The 14,774-nt window shown below is 43.6% G+C and overlaps 2 protein-coding genes and 1 long non-coding RNA gene across 10 annotated transcripts in view; 2 read left to right on the top strand and 1 right to left on the bottom strand.

Moving 5' to 3' along the window:
- PIGL (phosphatidylinositol glycan anchor biosynthesis class L) overlaps window positions 1-2,234 on the bottom strand; it is a 73,979-nt gene extending 71,745 nt beyond the window's left edge. The window contains exon 1 of the mRNA XM_075168595.1: window positions 1,970-2,234. Coding sequence (XP_075024696.1) covers window positions 1,970-2,234 — 265 coding nt within the window. The remainder of the gene's footprint in view (window positions 1-1,969) is intronic.
- LOC142090540 (uncharacterized) lies at window positions 2,116-3,736 on the top strand. Its single transcript, XR_012676578.1, has 3 exons — window positions 2,116-2,589; window positions 3,428-3,485; window positions 3,609-3,736. It is a non-coding gene; the product is annotated as an uncharacterized LOC142090540 (long non-coding RNA).
- Window positions 3,737-4,313: 577 nt separating this feature from the next.
- Window positions 4,314-14,774, top strand: part of NCOR1 (nuclear receptor corepressor 1) — a 75,528-nt gene continuing 65,067 nt past the window's right edge. For 5 of the 8 annotated variants that reach the window (XR_012676576.1, XR_012676577.1, XM_075168568.1 and 2 more), the window contains exon 1: window positions 4,314-4,452. The gene's annotated coding sequence lies outside the window, so the exon portion shown is untranslated. Of the gene's footprint in view, window positions 4,453-4,888; window positions 5,213-14,774 lie in introns of those variants that run through there. The other 3 variants (XM_075168571.1, XM_075168570.1, XM_075168569.1) reach the window with 3 other exon arrangements.

Raw genomic sequence — 14,774 nt, forward strand, 5'->3', positions numbered from 1 at the left:
CACACTGAATGTGTCATGTCACTGAATCAGGAGTAAAGAAAAAAGAAAATTTAACAAAATAAACTGAAACACAACATTTCTTTGGAAAGTTCTCTAATAGCAGGAGTGTATTAGTCTCCAAAACTGAAATGGCAGAGTTGCAGTTCAGTAATCTCTCCATAGCTCTGAAAAAGCCAAACGGTATCCACAGACTTTTGTCCCTCAGCAAAGACAACTGAAAGCTCTGCACTAAATCTTGAATGGGAGGTGTAGAGTAATCAGTAAAGCCATTACACTGCTGGACTTCAACAATAGCTTAATCCCTGTCTTCTCACCTAGATGGTCTGTTATGACAGAAGGCTTTGAAAACAAAGAACAGAAAAGTTGGCAGTGAACTAGCTGGAGCTTTCAAAAACACAGGGGGCCCTTTTCCCAAAGGTAAGTAGCTATCAGTCTAAGATGTAAGATACTCCTCTCAACAAACATAAAAAAGTATCTTTAGGTTTCACCACCAGCTCATGGATTCCGGTATAGCAGTATTTCTGAAAGATAAATTAAAAGGAGGTTGTTTTTTATGCATAAAAAGCTGAACAATGTAATAACTGATTAGGTATCAGTTCTGCAGAAAAAAAATTAAATCTGGAGCTTTAGTAGATCACGAGAAGAACACAAGACAAGAGTGTCACGTGCTGTGAAAAATCCTTGATCTGGGAAACAGTGGAGCCTGTAAGAATCTTTCTGTTGTATTCAGCTCCAGAAAGGCCGCAGCAGGAGTACTGCTTCTAGTTTTTGATCACTGCACTTCAAAAAAGATGTGAACCAACTGGAAGAGTCCAAAGGAGAACAATGAGAATGATCAGAGGTTTAGAAAACATGATCTATGAGGAAAGATTGCAAGAAATGGGGTTGTTTAGTCTGGAGAAGATAAGAAAGAAGAGGCAGATAACAGTCTTAAAATATGTAAGAGGCTGCTACAAAGGGATACTCTGATTTCCATGTTCATGGCAGATAGGAAAAATAAATAAACAAGCTTAAATTACACCAGTGATTCGGGAAAAAAGTGATTTGAAGAAAAGCTAATGCAGCGCTGACACAGACCGCACAGGCTGAGGAACTTCCGTGGAGGTTCTGGAGAACAAACTAGACATTTGTGTGCAGCAAATGAAGACACACTGATGCTGCCTTCGGGTCGACTGATGGACAACACGACCTCAGGTTCCCTTCAGACCTATTTTTCCGTGATTGGATTGTTATGCAACTGTTATTTTTAGACGTGTTACAGTGAACGTATCATTATGACATTAAAACTGGATCATCCAAGCAAGTCCTCTACAAGACGACAGAGTTACAAGGAGATGCCAAAAAGCTGTGCTAAACAGCGCCTTTTTACTTACTGACACTTCCGCACAGTTTGAAAGTACCTCAGTGCTGCAACAGGAGATTTGGATTGTGAAACCACTGCGCAAGGTTCAGCTATAGAGGGAGATTTTGCTACTGATCGCAGCTGCTGAAACTCTGCAGAGAGTAACGTTCTGACCAAAGGCACCCGTGCGCGGCAGCTCTCCGGGGCGTGCGGGATGTTACGACAGCGTGCCGCGATCCAGACCCATGCCGTCGAACCGCAGATGGATGGCACAGCACCTCCTCCACTGCACAAGTATTTCACAGCGGAGCCATGCTGTCATGGCAGCACAGGCCTAGCGGGCCCTGAGGTTCAGCACAGCAATGACATCATGTGTGGCATCACATTCATCACTCGCAGCGCCACAGCTGAGTGGGGTTGCCCCACTGTACAGCCACCGCTCGCTGCTCCGGGGCACTGACACGTCGTCATAGCCCGGGGGCTGACGTCACAGCGAGAGGCCACACATGGGAAGACATCATGGCAGCCTTCCCATGACGTGACGGGCGGGAAGCCCGGCCTCTAGGGGCGGCCGCGGTGGCACCTCGGGGGTGGGTGCCCCGCCGTTCCCGGCGCGTCCCCCCTCACCTGGGGAGCAGCACAGCACCGCGGCGCGGGCGCCCGCCCTGCCCAAGCCGAGCACCGTGGGGGCGAAGAACATCGCTTCGTCATCAGGGTGCGCCGTCACCAGCAACACGCGGACGCCATCCGCCCGCGCCGCCGCCCTTCCCCTCAGAGAGGCGCGAGCCCCGCCGGCCGCGTAACGGCGCCGCAGGCGGCGCGCGCCACTGAGCAGCAGCGCGAGCAGCAGCGCGAGCGCCGCCAGCCCCCAGCCCCACGGCCCCGCTGCCATAGCGACCGGCGCCGCGCCCCTCGCGCTGCTCCGGCAGGAAACGGGAGGGGCGGCACGAAGGTTCCGGGGCACGAAAGGGTCCCCCCCGCACCCCTCCCCTCTCTTCCCCGCCTCGGGGCGGGGCCGCTCGGCCGCTGTCGCGGAAACGTGCCCCGGCTCCGCTTCTCCAGGGCTGCCCAGGAGGAGGGGCACACCGGGAGGCCTCCCGCCGCACTGCCCTCGCCAGCCTTGGCAGGGTCCCAGCCGGGGAGCGGGGCCCCGCGGGCGGGGTTTGAACGGGGGCCGTTCCCGTGGGGAGGTCGGTGGGGAGAGCCGTCGTTGCCCGGGCCCTGCAGCGCACCAGCTGACCCTGCTGGTACGTTAAGAAATAGTAACTAATAGTCACAAAAGTCGAGCTTGTCAGCGTGTAATACCTTTTATCCCTGTGCTGTACTACTGTGGAAGAGACGCGGGTTAAGGGAAACCTCAAAAGCAGGGCAAGAGGAGCTTATCTTCAGGCGCGTTCTGCTATCTGCAGATCTGCTGGCTATCCCCAGTGTAGCTGCAAGGGAAAAAAAACGTTTGGGTATGTCTTAGCAGTGAAGTCAACCCTTGGAGAAGGTTGTAGAGCAAAAGGAGGCAGGAAGTAGTAAAATAAACATGAAAAAGGCAACCAGATACACGATGGCTTGGAAACTTCGCTTTTCAAGTCAAACAGGCAATATGGAAGACAAGTGTTATTAAGTCAGCAATGGTGGAGTATGTTAGCTGGGTAGGTTTTAAGGATAAAATGAGGAAAGCAATTGAGAGGAATTCAATACCTGAAGAGTAGCTAACGCCTCACAAAATGTATGCCTGACTTGACTTCACAGACTTTTATTTGGACACTTTAACTTCCAAGTGAATAGAGGTAGTCATCGGCATGTGCCGGGATTAAAGGCTGCAAACACTTCAGCCTGGAGATGCCATGTCACCTGAACATAGCACTTAACAGAGTGGAAGGCAGCTACTGTAATAGCTACGTGCTTAGTACAATACATGTTTTATAAGTAATCCTGTTTGCCACAGGGCGAGCCCCTGCTTTATTAGTCTGAATAAATAACTGTGTGGGGACACATCCCGCAAATGTGGGATACGACTTCTCGTATTTAATGGAAATTGTAACAACGAGATATTTTAATCTTGCCTAATGTTATCTCCTTTTTTTCCCATAGTAAACCCGATAAGAGATTCATTTGTGATCTTAGCACACCTGGAATTACATATTTGCAGGTAAAACGCCATGCAGATTTGAAATACCTTACTGAAAAAGCAGGGAACAATTTACATACTCTTCATTGGGGGTGGAGGAATAAAAAGACATTTGAGATTTTAAACCCCTCTCACATTTTTCAGAAGTCATTCGTCGCTAGAGGCAGAGGCACGACGTCGGTGACAGCGCGGGAGTCTGACGGGGCCCCGGCGGAGGTGCGGCAGCCCGGGGGGCGGGAAGGGCACGGCGGGGGCCGGGCGCCTTTCGGGCGATGCTGCGGGCCCGGGACGGGTTCCCGCCCCCCAGCTCTGAGCCGCCCGCGGCTCCAGAGGCCCCATTCATTGGCACGGCCGCGGCCTGCCGGCTCCGGGGGTGCCCCCCGCGCCCCTCTCGCCCCGCTCCGGGCCCGTTATCAGTTATTATAAATTTATATCGATTCGCCCGTAATGCGGCGGGGGAGAGCGAGGCGGTGCGGCTCTCCCGCGCTCCCACCCCTCCGGTCGGTAGCATCACCGGGAGAGCCGCCGGGCCGGGCCCCTCAGCAGCGCCCACCGGCTGCCGCTGGAGACGGGACCCGCTCGCCTCATGGCGGCCGTCCCCCCCCGCCCCGAGCCCCCTCAGCGGGGAGGGGGAGGGAACCCTTCCCCGCCGCACCGGCCAGCGGGTCCTGGAAGGAGCATAGCAGCCCGCTCTCTCACCGCCGGGCCCGCCCGCGGCTTCTCGCGGGCTGGCGCTGCCTGGGCAGCGCAGCACAGCGGGATGGCGGGAGGAAGGGGCCAGTGGCCGCGGCCGGTAGAAACCACCGAGCCGCGGCGCTGCCGTTTATTCAGTAGCTGCCAGGACCTGGCGAGAGGGGGCGGAGCCCACCGAGCCGGGGGAGGGGAGGCAAGATGGCGGTGGCGGTGGCGCTGAGGTTGAGGTGAGACGCCGCGACCGTCCAGCCCCACCAGAGCCTGCCGCCCGGGCCGCCCCAGCGCCGCGCCGTCGGTAAGGGCAGGGGGCCCGGCGGGGCGGCGCGGGGGGGCGGCGCGGCCCGGTGGGGCAGCGGGGCCTAGCGCCTCCGCTGTGAGGAGGAGGAGGAGGAGAAGGAGGAGGGGGAAGAGGCGGGGGCCCTGGCCATCCCTTCCTCCTCCCTCTTCACCGGGGAGAGAGCCGCTCTCGTCCCCGGGGGGAGGGCGCTGGAGCGGGGGGGGGGTCCTCGGGGGAGCCGCCGGGGGTGGGGGAGGTGGGCGGCTCAGGTGTGGGCTGGGGCGGGGGGTGCCCGGTGCCTGCGGGGTTTTTTCTCCGTTTACGCTGTTTGTGTGCGGGAAGGTCCGGAGGGGACGGTGGGGCGGGGGGTGGCCGTGAGAGATGGCCCTTGTGGGGAAGTTTTTGGAGAAATCCCAGAGCACAGGTGTGTTGGGTGTTCATCCCTGTCCTGTAGGTAGGAGAAGTGCAAGTTAAAAAAAAAGGAAAAATTAAAAAAAAAAAAAAAAAAGGACCAGTTCTGCAAAATCAGCCACTCGGACGCTCGGCCAGGAGTGCGTTAGTTCCTGAAGATGTCCTGCTGTCAGAGCTCGCGTGTTGGAGGTGCATCGCGGCCGCCTGCTCCAGCCCCACGTTGAGGTTGTCAGTGGTGGGGAGTTGTTGCTGATGCTGACGCTGAATTATTCATGTAGGACCTGTAAACATCCCCAGCTTCTGTCATCTCTGGGCTGCTGGAGGGCACAATGGAAGTGGCTTTTTCTAGAATTGTTCTGACTTGATGGTAAAGAACTTTGTACTTACTGATTTTTCTGTACTTAAAAAAAGCATGGGTATCAAGTCGGTTGCAGTTAGACAAGATTCTAGATGGATGTATGTACTGTTAGTGTTAGACAGGCTCAAGTAAGTAGGTAGTCTGAACAATCTATTGTTGTCCAAAACCTGTTTCTTCTTGTTTCACAGATGTGGTCTTAGCAAGTGTATTACCTTTTCATGACTGCAAATATTGGAGTAACCTAAGAATAAAAAAAAAAAAGACAACTTATTACAATGAGAAAGGGATGTCTAGTTCTGAAGACTTGGTTTTGTGGCAGCATTTTTGTATTGTGCGGTATTTTTAGTATAGCACTATAGTTATGAACTGCTAGAGCTCAGGTAGGGATTTTTATCCCATGCAGTATGATTTGAGGGGAAAAAAACGGTGCTATTATAAAAAAACATTACTATTGTGATAAGTAGGATGGCCATGGGCACAGCGTAAGTGCCTGAATAAGTGGACACATAGCACTGTGTCACTGCAGATGAGGACCGTGCAGATCTGTTGCAATTTTGCACTGGAATTTTATTCTGCAGAATGTTGTTATTCCTGATTAACTAAACAACCTTGACATTTGGAAAGGAAGTATGTAATATTTGAAGTGGATTTCTAGTTAGCTGAAATCTAGTGTCTTGTGTTGGGGGATGAAAGACCTTCGTGCTTATCCCAAGGATTCAAAAGTTCAGAGGAAACAAACCAACTACAGTGACCCTTTTTGCGAAAGCATGGTTAATTTTTTCTTGACATCGCTTTTCTATGTGATATAGTATAGGCTGCTAAGGAAAAAAGTTCTGGTTTGCTTTATGTGCAGTATAATTTGCCTATTAGAAATACACTGTTTGATATTGGTCGCTAAAATACCTAAACTGGTTACCGAAACATGCGAAAGAGCAACTGAAACATGGAAAAGAGCAGCATTTTGGAATCTTCTTTCTAAGAGTTATAATGTGCATTTTTTAAACGTGTGGAGAGGATATTACAAGTGTTTGCTTCCACAAGTGTTACTTCTCTCTGGCTTATTAGTTATTGTACGAATCAATTAAAAGTAACTCTCCAGATTGAAATTACATGCACAAAATTGGAGTATATTCACTTTTCTACATTGTGCTGCTGCTGATTTATTTTAAATACACTGTATCTCCTACAACCACTCATTTTAGTTGCTCTTTCTGGGCATATATGTTTTTCATTGTGATCTAAAGGGATCTAGAAAATTCTTTCAAACTGTGGTAAAAGTAGGGACAGACTCTAAAGCTTCCTTGCAGTTTCTCCCCTCTAGTCCCCTTCCACAGTTCTTGTGGTTCTCTAACTGCATCTTCTAAGTTATTTCATTTTTCAGTTACAGTGTGAGTGAGAGATGCTCACAGGGAAGGGAAGCTGACTCTGCTTCAACTACTATTAAATGCATAAAAATTACTGAAAATGTCTTCTGTATTAGAAGAAAAATATTTTCTTTTTTTCAGTATTATGTTCTTAATATGGGCATTTAACTTACTCTTTCAAAGCTGCCAGCCAAAGTTTTGGTAAAATGTTTTATTCCTCTTCTTTTATGCTTGCCTAGAAAATGGTTTTAGTGAAGGTTTTCTTGCATGATCAAAAATACTATTTGGAGTTCTAGTGTGCGTAGCTACTTAAATTTAAGATTTTAACAATTGTTTAAGCTGGAAGGGACCTATGCCTCATGCAGGTGCACTGCAACACAGTACAATCTTGAGAACAGACTAGTAACCAGACAGTGGTTTCATAATGCAAACAAACGTTTCCTGGATGCCAGTCTTGAACTCTTCAAGTGATGTATGTTCTTTAGTCAAATCTGAATCAATGTTTCAGATGACAAGCTATTAACTGAACGTGTTACCTTGTCTCTCTACTGTAAATGTTCCAGATAAAAATTCTGACCTATGCAGGACGGCTGCCTGTAAATATTTACTTTGTGCTATTTCTAAATTATGCAAATAGCCAAGAACGTGCTGAATATATCTTCCATTTTAGTTTCCCTTCCTTCAATGATTCTCCATCTAGTAGTGATGTTTTGTGATGTTCCCTTCCTCTTCTGTGCTAGTTCGGTGTTTATCCACCATCTGTTAAGTGACTACCACAGTCTGGGCCTACTGGGGCTTAAGTTTAGTGAGTTGGTGTGCACACAGAAAGCTCAATCTTACCTTGGAGCTATGTTTCCTCCCAGTATCCTAAGAGAGATTTCTGTGTCCTTGAATAGCTTCACGTCTAAACCACTCATGTAATGTTGCCACTCCCAGACTGATTTGATGTGCAGTTTTTTTCTTCAGGCTTAAGGAGGATGTTGGTCTATGTGGTTTTGAAGTCAGTGACTTCACCTGCTTATGATTACAAAGGGTATTGCAAAATTAAGATACAAAGATGCATCAGCCATCTCTGAAAAATCCTATTGTTCATAACTCTCAGCAGTAAAAAATTCAGAAATGAAATTTTTATGCAGACAGATTACCTGGACAAACTGTTGAGCAGGACTTAAAAATTCTGTGCATGTTGAGTGACTAGTCTTGGGTAAAACTGAAAATGAAAATACATTCACAAAGATGGCGAGGGAAAGAATACCTATAAATGAAAAAGGATGAGGTAAAGTATAAAATATGCTTAAACTAGTGTGATGTCTCTTTTTAATAGCTCCTTTCATGCCATACATTCAGTTGTGCCTTATGCTGTGCTGCAGGGAAAGTGCATTTTGTTAATTCTCTTTGTAGTCTTCATGAAGTCAGAGGCACGCTTGTCCTGTTGAGAGTTGAAAACAGCAGCAGTAGCGTTCCCTGGCTGCAGGGCAGAGGCCACATGCTCCGCGTGAAACGTCTGCTGGGCCATTACTGGTGGGGTTCCTGAGCAGAACCTGGGGCCGCTTTGAAAAGCGGATGCTTTCCTAAATGCGTTAAAATACATTCACGTTTCAAGGAAGACGTCTAACAAATGTGAATGTAAATCAACTAGGAAACTTACTGATTCCTGTCCAGTTCGTCAGTGTTAGAAAGTTAAGCCCATGTATGTTCATTACAAGTTCAAGTGCTGTTCAGCAAACTAGATAGGTGTATATTATTTCAGTTCAGCTGTACTCTTCACCTCATTATAGTAGTTTTGGGGAAAAAAAGAAGAGGAATTAGTTTAAATCAAAAAAATTGTATATACTTGGTTGTCCACTGTAGAGTTTTTTCTCGGGTTCATATTCTTCAACTCTTGTTTCCATTTTTATGCTACCTAAAGTGCTGTATTGACAGAGAAGGGGTGTCTGAAAGGTGGGAATTTTCCCATATAATCAGTGTAATTTCATGGTTTAACTTTCTAGGAATGTTATTCCCAAAACCCTTCTTAATAAATGTGGTCACTTACCTGTTCCATTATAGTCATTATTTCTATAGGTGCTGATGTTTCACTATGGTCTCAAAGATCAGACTTACGCATATGTAGAACCTTGAAGTTCTGTTTTTTTTTTCCACAGATACAAAGGTTTACTTATACCATTTGTAGTTCAAGATGTCTTCCATTCTTTGCCTTTTTCTGTGACCTAGAGGCTGTTGTGTGAGTCTCAATTGGAGTTATATTTTTATATATTGTTGCATTCCCTGTGAAGTAGAACATCTCAAACTTAATCATAAATGTAATAACAATAAACTTTGTTTCCAGAAGGCCCTGGTGCATTTCCTGTGGAGTATCTGAGTAGACCTAGGCATTGCTCTTATGTACAGTAAAAAAGTTTTCTTATTTTAACCTTATTGTATTTTTAGCTAAAATCTAGACTTGATTTTATGAACCCAGTCAACTGAGGGGAGTGATGAGGCTGATACTTAGTTTGTCCTGAACACCTCTTTATAGTATGTGTTTTCTGTTATAATACATCATGGTTTGTGGAGCTATGGGTTTAGTCAGTATGGATTAGTGAAGTTATATTTCCTTTTGCAAACCAAAGCTGATTTAAAAAGCTGCCACTACAGATATGCTTTTGGTAATGAATGAACTACAAGGAGAGGCTGGAAACTTAAAACTGTGACCACATAATTTCTTGCATGTTAGATGATGTCAAAAGCAGTTTTATCTGCAGACAGATTAACAGTGGATGAATAAATTCTTGTGCAGTAGCTGTTTTTAAAGTGCCTATGCTTTCAGGCCAAGATGGACAAGCAAAAATTGTTGTTTTGAAAGATTATTTTATGCATAGTGGATGATATATATGAAGTTTGATAGCATCATGGTTATTTCTAAATCATAGGTCAAATGGGAGGAAATAGGTGAATTTGAGTAAACCTCATTGAGTTGTTGGGCACTGACTCATGAGTGAGGATGACTTGCCGAGAAAGGTTGTCGTAGTTCTTATCACCGCTGTTTCCATAGCATCTCTTGAACTTCTTGCATGCTACAAACTGGTACCTTGGAGGGTGTTTGGGTTAGTTTCTGTTTCACCGTATAGTTTTGTGGGTGAAGTTTGAATGCTTCAGTTGATGTTTCGTAACCAGTTAAATTACCGCTGTGGCAGGGATGGGGTCCTTCAGAATAGGTAAGGTAGATGTCTGGGATTTGGGAACTGCTGCAATTATCTCAGAAAAAAGCTGTCTCCCCTTGTAAATGAGAGATCTTATCTCCACACTGTTTGGACTTTGTAGGGTTTGCTTTAGATGTTCAATTCTGTAGCTTTGGTTTTTGGTCTTTGGCTCATGAAAATTTTCTGCATGCTATTTGCTATCTTGGGACAACCAGGAATGAGAATCTGGTGTTGCTATGAAAACCAAAATATGTTTTAAATGTCTTTAGAGTACAAACTGTCTAATTTTCTGTGATATACTTTTAAAACCAAAAAACATTGTAAGGTTTGTACCCTCTTTGGTTTAAATCATCGCTCAGTGGTACTTTTAGTCAAGGAAATGTCTACAGCCTTCATTTCCATTTCTGAATGGAGGACTTCCTCCTCCATTCTGGATAGTTTTGGTGTTATTGTGACCCTCCTTCGCAGAGGAGAGCTGGACAGGCTCCTTCACAATCAGCAAGTGCTATTCCTCGATAAAACTCAGAAGAAGAGATTTCCTCCCTCAGGGATTCTCTGTATCCTGGTGTGTTAGCGTGTTAACTGATGAGCGGTTGCTGAAAATATGTACTCTTATTTGAAATGTACGCACTCAGCACCCCTTTTTTGTGAGGCAGGTAGGTAGCTGATTATAAACTTCCTAAGACGTTAACACAGTCTTATTTTTTGCTGGTATGATTCCTCTGTGTAATATGGCAAAGCTGTGTATAGCTTGGGTCTTGATATCATGTACTAGCAACTTTTCTTCAAGCTCATAAATTACAGAAGAGATTAAAATAGAATTTCCTGGAGAAGAGTATCTTGTCAGCTGAATTTGATCGACCCCATTTTGGTAGAGCACAAATTCTATTTGTATTTGTAGTTACCTAGCAGGAGAGAGAGAAACTCTTATTTCAAGATAAAGTATAACAACGTGATCCTGAGATTTGGCAACAGTTGAGTTGTAAATTGCATATGCAAGTATGCAACCAATATTAACCTTTTGGAATGGCAACAAAAATAATTTTTAAGTACTCTTTTAATACTTATTTAATATTTAATGTTGCAAAAGCTATTTACTTAAGTACTTTAAGGAGCTGGTAGTCTCGTAATGGAAAATCTTTTTCTAATTTGAAGTATAAAATCCTATTTTAATTTTTTAGCTATCTTGATGCAGATGGAAAAGTCATGCTAGTATAGAGTAAATGTGACATCTTGAATTGACTGCTGTAATGCTCCTTGACTTCCATCACTTCTGTAATTGGCTAAATTGAAGTATACCATGCTTCCATCTCATGTAGAATATGAGTCAGACACTGTATAGCATAATTGTGAGTTAATGCTTTGGACGTTCAGAAATAAGATGATATTGTATGCTGGTGGAAATTTCAGGGTGTGAGAAGGGTCAAATTCAGACGTTTGGGCTTTTCTTAGCATCTTTTTTTCAAATACTCCCATTGCTGTATTTATGGCTTGATTCACATGACATTAATAATTAATGGAGAGAATGTTTTTTAGTGTTGCTAGTAAAACACAGCCTTATAGATGTTATTTTTTTTTTTTACTGTATTTCTAGCAGGGATAGAAATAGCAATTTTTACGTCAATAACCTTGTGAGCAGAGGGAGTGCAACTATGTGAGATTGAAGTTCTCAGGAATTTATGGTATATTTTCAACGTCTGTCACAGAATAAGAAAAAGCATTTGCACATGCAGAATTGTCATGGAAAATTCAGCAGTTGTGCTTGACTTGGAGAAAATATGTTCATTGTTTCTGTTCATTCTAATAGCATATGCCCATATGCTTTCACTATAAGCTTCTCTGCAAGAGTATTCTGCAACATAAAACTGAGTGGAAAAAGATTAAAGAAACTGTGGAAGAGGTCCTGAGCTATGAGGATGATGTCTCTGGTCTACAAAAACAGGAAGCACAGTATTCTGGAATGTGTTTAAATAGCCATTACTTAAACTGTCTTTAATTTCAGTGTTGACCTATTAACATCTTTTGCTTGTAGCAGGCAAACAATCTTTCATCTTTTGGGGGGTATGCCCAACAGATTTTTGTACTTACAAGCACACCTGTAAGCTTGGATATTGTAGCTGGAATACGCTTCCTTCAATTCTTGTTTTAAAGCACAAAATTATCTTAAATCTGCTCGGGCATCAACCTTCTGGTAGGTTCTTGAATGAAAACCCTGTATCTGTTAGGATTGTCCTATCTAATGATCCTGTAGGTAATTTTCTCACCATCCCATCCCGTACCACAGTACTTTGCAGTACTTTGTATAATCAGACTTGAAGAGTTAACATAGATCAGTTTGAACCCAAACTTCTTTTCTTTATCACTAATTTTTGTCATTGTTTTTCTGAATAACTGTCATATGTCTATACTGATAATTGGACATTAAGGCAGTGACTGAAGAACTAATAACTGCTCTTGAAGTGTCTAGTGCTTTTTTAGTTAAGACTTTTAGACTAAGTCAGTCCTAGCATTGGAGTTTTAGATGATAAGTAAAACTTAGCCTTTTACTGTGTCTGTTAGTTTGAATAAATAACTTTTTATACGGAGGTTGGATCCATTAAGCTATTTTTAGAAATCTGTCAGAAATGTACATGTTAGTATTTTCTTGTGTGTGGCATATCCCCAAGATGCAAATTCAATGTTTTTGCTTGAGTGTTTGAACAGATTTATGATTATCTGACAAAATAAAAACAATAATAGGAAGATTTGTTTTGCAAATCTAGCCATATACTTGAGGGGTTTACTTATGTGAATCTCAACCTGTAATTTTGTGTTACTGTATGTAAGTTGGAGTGTTGTGTCTTGAAGGTACAGACACAGGTCTGTAATTCATGAAATCTAGTCATTGTGGTTTCATAGGTTGGTCCTTAAATATGGCCTGCTTTGTTTTGGTTTTTTTTTCATGAGATTGTTTCATTACCATTTTATAAAGTGAAATCACAGAAGGAATTGTTCACAAGTATTGTTATCATGCTTTGGATAAAGCCTTTCTCACCACTGCTGAAACAGTCCCTTCACTCTTCATTTTCTCGCCAGAGTAAACTTTGAATAAATATCCCTGAATTAATTTTGTGATTCATTGTAGATCCCCTGCGTAAGGCAGAGCCTTCCTTGTTCTGCCATAGGTTAGTTACATCAGAGCTCAATTTACTAAGGCTGCTGATTTAAAAACGAAGTCCCTCAACTTGGTTTAAGCCTTATATGACTGTAATCTAATTCTTTGCACTCTTCATATCACACTTAGTTTGCTCAAAAACAAGATGAAGAAAATTCCCAAAAGGATGTGAAATTTAATTAGCAAATGTTGGTTAAGTACTTCAAGATGGCATGAAAATTACTCTAAATGCAAAAGTGTTAGCTTGTTTCATATATGTGAAGAAAAACTGAGTCTACCCATGAGACTGGTCTTTTATCCGTGAAGGTGAATATAAGAGTAGGAGACAGAGTATTCCAGCAAGCGGGGCCGTGGTTCCACAGACAGCGAGTAGGTGACTCTGCCGTCCTTCTGGCCTCTTGACCCCTTCCCTTCTGCTGGTGTAAACATCTGTGTGGCCGTGCATTGAACGGTTTTGGGGAACTGGCCTGCTAAAAATAGTTTCAGTTTTTAACCTGCTGTATTTTCCTGAGTGAAGAACCACTTTTCTCGGGCAGTGCCAGCTTTTGCCTGCTTAAAGTGCTGCAGGACTTGAGTCTTATTTCTGATTCAGTCATTGACTATTTCCTGGGTAGTCTTTGATAGATTTCTTAACCTTTCTGTGACTCATTTTCCCATATGTATACTGAAGATAGTATGTACTACTTCTTCCTTCTGAAGCATTTTGAGATCTGGAGATCAAGAGAGATTGTTCACATTAGTATTGCCTCATAGAAACCAAATCTGAAATTATGCTATGACTGTTGCCATTATAATACCCAGTTCTAAATTATTTGTAACTTACTCAAAATTCTCTGCATATGACAAATATAAGTGCGAACAGTAGCTTTTAAGGGGAAGTCTGAATTGGATCTGTTCAGTAGTTTGAGCTGGCCAAAGAGAAAAATATTGTCATACCTTTAGAAATAAACATTGTTAAATCATTTCCTTGCCCAAGAAGCTCACATTAATACAGGGCCAAGTATCTCTTCACAGTTCCTGAAACTGTTACTCTGGTCACTGCTTTTTTTCAACTAGGTATCTTCAGACTTAACAGTTTCTTTTTTGACTCTTTGCTCCTATTTCTCCTGTAACTTTTTTTCTTTTTTTTTTTTTTTAATATCCATTTGATACTGGTGGGTTTCCCCATCCCTTATGTTTTACCACAGTCTGGGAATGTCAGTGAAGTGGGACACTATAGCAGAATGGACTGGGTTTGGAAGTACAAAACAAGAAATATTTATTTCTGCCCCTTCTGATTGTCAGTATTCAGTGAGACAGACAATTTGCCAGCCTGGTTGGCAGCTGTATGAAAGTATTCATTTATCTTTGTGAGACATTTAAGGCAGAATTCCAAAGTCTATAACCGTTCTTATAAATGTTTGTATGAGAAACTTCTGAAATTTGCAGAATAACATGAAAAGGTATGAAAATACTTGTCTGAAAAATAGAATCTTGCTGTCATTGACTGAGCAGAGTTGGAAGTTGATTTCTTCTATTGTACTTTGTCAAGGGTGCTGAAAATGAAGATGAGCAGCCTCTGTTGTGGCGGAGAAGAGGGAACCAGTGGAAGGAGGGGAGAGGCAGAGAGAGTTAATGGCGAGGAGCTTTAAAGGAGGATTCTAATTGGATTTGAGTGGAGCTAGGCAAAGTTTGTCATGACTAGTGGAAGTATACAGCAGTGAGGAAAGCCTGGATGTGATTGTTTACAGTCTACACACACAGTTACAATTTTATGCAAATAGACTGCCATATTTAAACATAATCTGAACGTATGTAACTTGGAGAGGTTACAGCAGGAAGCTGGCATTTCCCTCACTGACCAAGAAATAGATTGATGAAGAATAATCTGT

This window comes from Calonectris borealis, chromosome 19 (genome assembly GCF_964195595.1).
Source record: "Calonectris borealis chromosome 19, bCalBor7.hap1.2, whole genome shotgun sequence".
NCBI classification, from domain to species: Eukaryota; Metazoa; Chordata; class Aves; order Procellariiformes; family Procellariidae; genus Calonectris; species Calonectris borealis.